The sequence below is a fragment of the Sander lucioperca genome, chromosome 23 (assembly GCF_008315115.2).
Source record: "Sander lucioperca isolate FBNREF2018 chromosome 23, SLUC_FBN_1.2, whole genome shotgun sequence".
Taxonomy (NCBI): domain Eukaryota; kingdom Metazoa; phylum Chordata; class Actinopteri; order Perciformes; family Percidae; genus Sander; species Sander lucioperca.
Window position 1 is genome coordinate 19884673 of NC_050195.1, and position 9795 is coordinate 19894467.

Sequence of the window (9795 nt, forward strand, 5' to 3'; positions counted from 1 at the left end):
CATAAAAGTGAATTTCTTAGCTTGGAAACAGTTTGACTAAAAAAAACTTGACTCAAGGTCAGTTTACAGTATCTTACTTAGGCTACTGAAGTTTTCAACCTGAGAAGAATGCTGAAGAATGCTCATTTAGCCATGAATGTCAGACCTGTCATTCTACAGTCTCCCTTTCACACAGGTAGCTACTATGGTCTGTTTGCAGTTTAGTGAAATGGAAACATGCTTCTGTTGTAAAAACTGAGTAAAGTCTGGAACCTGAGTAATGTTTAGTCAAAAGTTGTTTATGTGTCTGCTCGGTGCCTGAGGGAGCTTCTGCTGTGATTGTAACAGTTGACACAGCCTTGTACTGGCAGACATGCCTTTACTCTGCAGCTGTAAAGACAGAGGTTTACTAAAAAGCTCAAACCTGCACATACACTTTGTGTGTTAAATCCTAAAGCTACAATATAATCCCTTTATCATGTAAGGATTGCATTACTGCTAACTTTATTTTATGGGGTTCTCAATAATAGAGGACTTTGCGGTTTTCTTTTAAAAGTCAATCATTGACTAGCAGGTTTTTATGTCCAGAAATGTGTTTAGTGCAGTGTATATCCAACTGTGTGTACTATATACTACTCATTTTGTGGCTGTGATTTTGGATAACAAAGCATGGAGTGGTGCTCAGGTATCCTTGTATAAATGTGTTTGAGCATCCAGGACCCCAAATGACTTAATGTATCAATAATAATGCCATGTAGTTCAGCAGAATGTTGTTCTTGCTGTTGCTGTAGGAGGTGGTGACTCAGGATCACTGGTATTGGCATGAACAGGTTCAGTTTAGTATTCATTTTCAATGACTTAGACCATGTTTAAAAGTTTCCCGGATCATAAAAACCCTCTGCAACATTTATTCTATCGTGTGTGTGTGTGTGTGTGTGTGTGTGTGTGTGTGTGTGTGTGTGTGTGTGTGTGTGTGTGTGTGTGTGTGTGTGTGTGTTTTCTTTAGCAGTAGGGAACCCTCTTTTTATGGGGTTCCAGGGTAGCAAAACATTTAGCATGCATAACATACATTGCAGTACTGTAAGTATTTACAGTATAGCCTACCCAGAGATTAGAAATCTAAATGCAGGGAGTTGTTAACTTTCACAATACTTTTAATTGGTTTTAAGAAATGTATTTGAAAATAATGAAGAATTTCAAATAAAAACATGGTATTAGGCCATTAGTTACATTTTCAAATAACTGTGCAGTGCAAAACTAGAAACACTACACTACTGTTGTGATGTAATATAAGTAGGATTTATATTTACTAACTGATGGATGACAAATGTAGTCAAGGCAGTTTTATTTATATAGCACATTTCAAACACAGAGACAATTCACAGTGCTTTAACAAGAAAAGCATCAGAATTACATTTAGAAACAACAAGCAATAAAAACAGAATAAAATAAACTAAAAATAGAATAAAATTAGATTTTAAAATTTAGATGAAATTAAATAAAATACATAACAGTTTTTTGTTATGTAGGTTTTTTTATGTGTAGGTTTTCAGGTGACACAACACGCCCTCTAGTGGCTTTTTAGGGGACCCTCATACCCACCCTCCACAAAGTGGACACTATAACCTCATCCTCGTAACTATCATTTGATATTTCATTCAGCACTGGTGTGACCTGATGATTTATCAGAGTCCCAATAGATCCCATCCTTATGCTCTTGTGGGGACTTTCTGCTTCTGTTTCGACCTTTATGCTTGGAAACATTATCAGTTAAGATGCCCCCATGGTGTCTCTCAAAGTGAATTAAGTGATATAAATGTGATCAGTTTTTTCTTAAATGATATTGCACTGCACAATAATATGCAAAACTTTTCTACCCGTGTCATCTAATCATGAGTGAAAAGAAAAGTGCAGTTTGAAAAATATGGCTTTCAAACACACAGATGAGCTGCATTTCAGGGAGTGGAAAGCTCTTGTCTTCCTTGCTGTGACAGAATTGTACAACTTCCGCAAAATGTTTAAATTTAAAATCAAATAAAGCAGCTGATGCTGAGTTATCACTGGAGGAGCATATCACTGCATGTCAGTGATGTACTAAACTGCAGAGAGAAGGGGACTAGCAGATGTTGAGAAACGGGTAAACAATCTGGAGTTTGTCTCTCATTTACAAGTTAATCACTTTCCTCTTCACTTTCCAGGTGTTTTTTTTTCCTTACAGCTGATTTATGTTGTTTTCAGAATTTGGAGCATCATTTGGCACTGTGTTTAAGCACATCAGAAACCAAATAATACAAACAACAACACATCACATTCAGAAGAATATACCCTCTGAATATAATGGGTGCTCTTAAAACTTCCCCCCTCATGTTTATGTACCTTTCTATCTCTTCTGTTCTCTCCTTCAGGTATTTCGATGGAGTGTCATCGTCTCCTGACTTCTGGCTCTGGACCCCAAATCAAAAACTGAGGAAAATGAGGATGCCAGCTGTCAGCTTGGGGTCACTTAGAAATTTTCATTCCACTTCATTATAGACAGAATACCAGCTGAGATCAGTTGCATTGTTTTTTTTAATCAGGGCAGCAGTTTTCCGATTACATTATGTGCTTACATAATTGCAAAAGGGTTCTCGACTGTTGTAGAAAGAAGTGGCTGATCTTTAATGCAATATCTACATTGCCCATTATCAGCAACCATTCATCCAATGTTCCAAAGGCACATTCTGTTTGCTAATCTGATATATTTTTAAAAGGCTAACAGAAAACATTGGAGAACCCTTTTGCAATTATGTAAGCACATAATGTAATCTGAAAACTGCTGCCCTGGTTAAAAAAACAATGCAACTGATCTCAGCTGGTATGCTGTCTATAATGGAGTGGAATGGAAATTTCTAAGTGACCCCAAACTTTTGACCAGTAGTGTATATATATATATATATATATATATATATATATATATATATTTATGTTTTGCTTTCTGTTTAAATGTATATATTCTGTCAAGAATATATATTTTTTTATCTGAAAAAATATACTATAAACACACTGCAGGTTTAAGCCGCAAGATTGAAATGTTCATTGTTGCCGCGGTTATACGAGTGCAAACGTGTGAAAAGCTTATGATGGGAGGCCCCATTAAAGAAAAACAATGTAAGGGTCATATTTAAATATAATAAAATAAGTAAATAACATATCTAAGAGGCAGTGAAGGAACAACTGTAGCTGTTACAGGCTTTGTCAATAACTCCCTATTGTCACTGTTAATAATTAATGACACAATTAGCTCTGGAGTAGTCTGACAGATCTGCCATGCTCTCATTGTTGACTGCTTAGTTGGCAATCGTCCTCACAGCGACTAACCTGAACAGATATTGATTTCCTGCCTCATACAGACGCAGCATGCTGAACTTGTCCTGACTGTATGAGAAACAGCACTCCAATCATCTACATGTGTCTGCTGATGTGTTCGGCTTTCAATGTATGAATGAATTTCGGTGCAGGTGTGTGAACATGCCACCACATGACTGATGCTAACATGCACTAGACGCAGAAGAGGAAACGACTGACATAGCAGAGTTCGTAGTATGCTGAATAAGCTGTATATTTGAGGCCACAGAGCACAGGGCGTTGTGTTTGTGGTCAAACATTAGGGAAGTTCAAAAATGATTGGGCAACAATTGCCTCATGTAAGGAGGGACCACGAAGATACTAGAATGAATAGCCATGGATGCAGGGGCCCATAGAGAATGGCTGTATGGTTCAGAATTTTGTGCTACGCGCCTGAATACATCCACTGTACACACTGTAAAAACGTTTGCCAGTCTTCCTTAGGCAAAACCTTCAGATTTTAGAGGTGTTAAATATTTGTAAAATAGGGGATTATTTTGTTTATTAATTGAGTAAAATAGCTTTTCTGTAAGAATACAGTTAGGTTTTGCTTTCACTTTGAATGTGATGAGTTTTGGTTTCTGTTTGAATGTGACTTTGGTGTCATTTCCTCATTTTTCTCTTTTACCGTTCCCTACACTCTACAGCTTACTCTATAGTGAGTAGAGATTTCAGACTCTTATGAATGATTATTTTTGCACTATCATTGGAGAAGTAGTGTCATAACTGTCAACATAACTAACTGTTTTTATTTATCAAAGACTATATTGCTTTGTGGGATTTGTTTTGCAAAAAGTAGTGTACATGCTGTGGACACTAGATTGTTTTAGAGGCCACTACATGTGCATACATTTTGATGTGTTCCTTCTAGTGCTGAAACAATAAGTTGATTAATCAATGAATCAATCCTCAGAAATGTAATCACAATTTTGATTATAGATTCATCATTTGAGACGGTGTACAGCTTCTCAAGTGTGATCATTCTTCTCTGTTTTATATCATTGAAAACTGAACATCTGTGTAACAGTGTAAATTGTTGGTTGGAAAAAACAAACAATATGAAAATCACTTTGGGCGCTGGGAAATTATGATGGACATTTTTCATTCTCCTGTAACATTCTTTAGACTAAACAAATTGTTGATTAATTGAAAATATAATCAACTGATTAATCGATAAAGAAAACAATTGTTAGTTGCGTCCTTTGTTGGGATACAGTTGCTCACAGTGGTTTCATAATCCTACATCTTTCCCAGTCTGGAATTATTTTAATTACCACAAGACATCACAAATCTCTTTAGCTTTTCAATTTCATCTCCCACTCTCTGTTAATACTTTCTCAGTTCATCCTTTTATTTTGGTTAAAACACTATTTAGTGTAGTATTTCTTATTTATTCATTATTTAACATCTTTCATATTTTCTATAAAAGCACTTTGAATTTCCTTTGAGTGTGAAATAAGCTATAACTGTCTTGCATTGATGGTGCAATGTGGTTGTTTTACTGCTATGATGGGTTAGCTCACCAGTATTAGCAGAAGGATTTGGTTTCTGAACTCATTCTTCTGAAATGTTTGGGCCAATTTCTGCTCAGAATGATTGCAGTGTTAGAAATGAACACTAATAATAATAATAATAATAATAATAATAATACATTTTATTTGGCAGACGCCTTTCTAGATACACAAGACAGGACATACATGTTTAAGAGGGCATAAAAGAAGGAAATACAATAAAATACATTTAGCTTCAAAGTAATACATTTTACAAAATAGACAGCATCTGAAAAGTGCTACGAACGTCATAAAAGCAGTAAAAAAGGTGTGAACCCACCTTAATGACTGACTTTGATCCTTATAATATAGATTCATACAGCACTTAAATAGCTGTTTTCATTTGCCAATAGCTTGACATTTCTGCCCTTGAAGGAAAAATATTTAGTCTTTTTTTTTTTTTAATAAAACTTCTGCACTTTACTGTATAACGTGTCAATCAAAAGTGGTAGAACCAGTTTTACTGAAAGAGGAAAAAAAAAAACACAATCAAACCTCTCCCAAGCACATTCAGTCTCCACTTATCAGAGGAAATGATGCCAGCCAGTCTCAAAGCTCCCCTCTGTGTCTCCAGACGCTCTGAAAACACAGTAACACAAGAAACATCCGGACCCGATAAACACAATGACCACAACACATGAGTCTGGTGGTTATGATCCCTATCCTCCACACAGCATCCCAAAGTGAGGAAAGGAGAGAAGGGAGGGAAAGGATGAAGGAATGAGTACAGAGGATAGGAGAGATAGTGTTATGTTAGTTTGGGGTTTCTTTTCCACTTCCTCTGGACTTGATAACAAGAGAAATCTCTCTTCTCTCCTCTTGTCTCCTTCTCTCCATTCCCCTTCATTTGCCCGCTCGGCTACTGATTTATTTTTTTCCTCTGACACTTATGTGCCCATGAGCATTAGTGTACCACATATCCCTCAGTGAGCTCGTGGACACTCCTTATACTAATAAGAAAATCTCACTTAGTCTTAAAGTAGTTAGAAGTTAAAGGGACCATGCAGGTCTAAACAATTTCAAATCTTGTGGTTGAGACCTAAAAACATAAACAGAATAAAAGCACAAACATGAGTTTGTCCCTGTGACTCCATTAACACACAGCACAGCACTATAATGTTACTGAGCCATTTATAGTGTTACACCCAACAATATTTCTTTAATCTACTTTAAGTCAATAATCCCTCAGTTCATGGATGGTTTGTGGAGTTTATGTTCACCTCCATGGTTTGACCCTGCACCTACCTGGCTGCTGTCCACTCCTAGAGCACTTTGACCAGCAGAGGGCGCTCCAAGTCCGCTCAATCCCCCCTCCCCATCACAGCAGAGAAGGACACCTCCATCCAACTGCGGTACCCATCTAATTCCTTTAATTGCTTCCTTCCTGTAGTTAATTTGTGCCAATCTGCCCAGCCTCAAAACCCGAGATGCATTACATTGTCAGACCCCCCCCCCCCCCACCACCACCACCACACACACACACACACACACACACACACACATAGCCGACACTATATTTCTTATTGGTGCATGTTAATTTATACATTACCCCACAAACCTCAATTTTTTATTGAGTGTGTCTGCTTGTTGAATTCACCTGTTTCAGTCAAAGCTGTCAGTGCCTGCCGACAGATCGAGGTACGCTCCTGCACCTGTGCCCCTTGGCGTTGCATTATTATTATTATTTTTTTAATTGCATTTCTGCAGACATTCGCTTACAACTGGGTTTTGAAAAAAATACGCAAAATTGTGGTTTGTGCAAAAGCAGGTAAATTAATCAACTTTTAGGCAGTAAATCTCACGTATTTATTGATAACGATGAGAGAAAAATGTGCAGCAGACTTCATGAGACAGTTTGAGATGTTTGGTGTTATTTTGGGCGGGATAGTAGTAACATAACTCATCCTAATTATCTCCTACTACTACATAGATTAGTATTTTCTGCATGCCTCCCGTCAATGGAAGCTCTACTCTACTATGGCCCCTCCCACTTCTTCACCACCGAAATAGACCTTGCGTGAAGAGAAAACACATAATTTAGTGACTAAATATACTAATGAAACCACGTGTTTAGAGTTTAAATCAACCTTTATGTTTTGTGTGGATTATTTCCGGTGATAAAAGCAGAAAATTATTTGGAGGTGTGTGAGATGTTCAATGCCAGCGAGTGTTTCGCGGGAAAACGAGCGGAAGGATACAGCAGTGGAGTGGAGGAGTGCTGCGCCTGTTTTTATTGCAGCCGGCGGAGCTCTCAGCTGTGATTCTACGTTGCTGATGACAGACTGTACGTCGCTCGTGCAGCTCTTCAACTTCCCATGCATTCTTCACACAGCCTCACTGAAAACGAAGGATTGGAAGGATTCAATGTTACTTTCGTATTGGAATAATTTCCCTGCCATTTTTTGCGTCTTTTGGGTCGATTTCGCCCCGTCTTCTTCCGCCGACAGTTTAAAATCTAAAAGGTAACGTTAAGGGATGGGAGGGGGATTCTGGACGCTTGCACGTCACCTTCCCACGACAGTTGAGTAAAAATATATAAGTTTATCGTCAGTAGCAGTTAAGTGAAGGTGGGGGTTCCGTTCTTGCACTTAATTTACTATCAGTTTCCCAGTTAAGCACTTGCTGCTGCAGCACTGGTGCATGTATGCAAAGCGTGCAAAAGACAGTCAATGTTTTGGAGTGACCCATGTGATGTTGCTTACACTTAATGTTGCAGAGCAGGATCAGTGCCAAGCAGCTGCTTTAAACCTGCAGACCTTTTTTTTGAATTAAATCAACATCTAATAATTTTTTTTCTTTCAACCAGCTTCACAATAAGGAAAAAAGACAAAATGCCGCTGAATTCAAGTTTGACGAGTAAAAACTATGACTACGACTACGACTCTCTTCAACCGTATTTCTACTATGACAACGAAGAGGAGGATTTCTACCCTCAGCAGCTTCAGCCTCCGGCACCGAGCGAGGACATCTGGAAGAAATTTGAACTGCTCCCGACCCCTCCACTTTCCCCTAGCCGCCGGCCGTCCCTGTCAAGCCTCTTCCCCTCCACGGCGGATCAGCTGGAGATGGTGACCGAGTTCCTGGGTGACGACGTGGTCAATCAGAGCATCATCTGCGACGCAGACTACTCCCAGACCTTCCTCAAGTCCATCATCATCCAGGACTGCATGTGGAGCGGCTTCTCCGCGGCGGCCAAGCTGGAGAAGGTGGTCTCCGAGCGGCTCGCTTCCCTGCACGCTGCGAGGAAGGAGTGTGCGGCCGGTGACTGCGCGGAGCCCGCCGGTGCAGCTGCATGGAGGCTGAACAGCAGCTACCTGCAAGACCTGAACACATCCGCTTCGGAGTGCATTGATCCATCTGTGGTTTTCCCGTACCCGATAGCAGAAACGCCCAAGCAGAGCTCAGGGACGCCGCCTAGTAAGGATTTGGGACTGGACACGCCACCAAACAGCGGCAGCAGTAGCAGCAGCTGTAGTGACTCAGGTAAGCTGTACATATGCACTCATCATGCAGTCACACCCCTCTGTGCAATTAGGAATATCCCTCTGCTGAGTTTGCAAAGATTGTTACCACTGTTTAGACTAAAACGATGCCAACTCTGTTTAAATGATTGTGATTTACTGTCAGATTTCCAGGCAGGAGATAGACATGTTGTAGACTGCTGTGATATTGGCTGCAATGTTAAGCCATCAACTGATGTGGAAGGAGAGGTCATACCCCCTCCCTTCCCTCTGCCAGCATGCAGTGTGAACGAATTGCAACCTTGATGCTGAATCAGAGTGTGATTTTATTTTTTATTTTTGTGTTGCAGAAGATGAGGAGGATGATGATGATGAGGAGGAGGAGGAGGAGGAGGAGGAGGAAGACCAGGACCAGGAGGAAGAGGAAGAGATCGACGTGGTCACAGTGGAGAAGAGGCAGGCGGTGAAGCGGTGCGACCCCAGCCCAGCAGAGACCAGGCACCCCAGCCCACTCGTGCTGAAGAGGTGCCACGTCTCCACCCACCAGCATAATTACGCCGCCCATCCATCCATGAGGCACGAGCAGCCGGCTGTCAAGAGGCTGAAGCTGGAGACCAGCAGCAGTAGCAGCAGCAGCAGTGGAGGTGGCGGTCACAGCAGGGTCCTCAAACAGATCAGCACCAACCGCAAGTGTTCAAGCCCACGGACGTCTGATACGGAGGACTATGACAAGAGAAGGACTCATAACGTTCTGGAGCGCCAGAGGAGGAACGAGCTCAAGTTGAGCTTCTTCGCCCTGCGGGATGAGATCCCCGAAGTGGCCAACAACGAAAAGGCAGCCAAAGTGGTGATCCTGAAGAAGGCTACAGAGTGCATTTACAGCATGCAGTCAGACGAACAGAGACTTCTCTCAGTCAAAGAACAGCTGAGGAGGAAAAGTGAACTTTTAAAGCAGAGACTTGCACAGCTGCAGAGCTCTCGTGCTTAAAGTTTGAATCATCATAGACTTTTTGGCCTTTTGATTTTTATGCAAGTTCAAGACTTGAGGTGTACAGTTGTCGTTGCATGCAAATGCAAAATGGATTAAGTTGTTTGAAATCTTGTTTGATTTCAATGTTAAAACTGCCTCACTAGAAGTTATGGGTGGATTAAATATTTAAAAGTTTATTTTTATTAATAAAATATTAAAAAAAATGGGACTACCCTGTTGAGGGCCCAAACTAAAATATAAATTTTTATGTTTTGTATATAATTAATATTTCCTAAGAAAATGTATTTTTGGATCTCAATTGTCTGGATGTTCAGACCCAGTGTTTTTTTCCATTATGTTCCTAGATTCTTTTTGAAATATAAAAAAATGTTTCTTCTTGAATTTGTGTCCTTGTTCTTGCAGTGCAAACAAACACATCACACATTTCATC

General features: G+C 40.1%; 1 protein-coding gene across 3 annotated transcripts; it reads left to right on the top strand.

Moving 5' to 3' along the window:
* Window positions 1-6481: 6481 nt before the first annotated feature.
* Window positions 6482-9510, top strand: myca (MYC proto-oncogene, bHLH transcription factor a). 3 transcript variants are annotated; one of them, XM_035998276.1, is made up of 3 exons: window positions 6482-6551; window positions 7720-8396; window positions 8725-9510. In XM_035998276.1, the coding sequence occupies exons 2-3, from the start codon at window positions 7745-7747 to the stop codon at window positions 9360-9362; spliced, it is 1290 nt and encodes a 429-aa protein (XP_035854169.1). In that variant the 5' UTR covers window positions 6482-6551; window positions 7720-7744; the 3' UTR covers window positions 9363-9510. The 3 variants fall into 3 exon arrangements, with proteins under 3 accessions (XP_035854169.1, XP_035854168.1, XP_031148810.1); XM_035998275.1 differs by lacking the exon at window positions 6482-6551 and adding an exon at window positions 7125-7375 and having other exon boundaries at window positions 8728-9510; XM_031292950.2 differs by lacking the exon at window positions 6482-6551 and adding an exon at window positions 7129-7375.
* The last annotated feature ends 285 nt before the right edge of the window (window positions 9511-9795 follow it).

Coding starts and splice junctions, on each gene's coding strand:
- myca (XM_031292950.2), top strand. CDS start 7,188: ATGACAGACTGTACGTCGCTCGTGCAGCTCTTCAACTTCCCATGCATT. Junction 7,376..7,719: donor GACAGTTTAAAATCTAAAAG/GTAACGTTAAGG, acceptor TCTTTCAACCAG/CTTCACAATAAGGAAAAAAG. Junction 8,397..8,724: donor CAGCAGCTGTAGTGACTCAG/GTAAGCTGTACA, acceptor TTTGTGTTGCAG/AAGATGAGGAGGATGATGAT.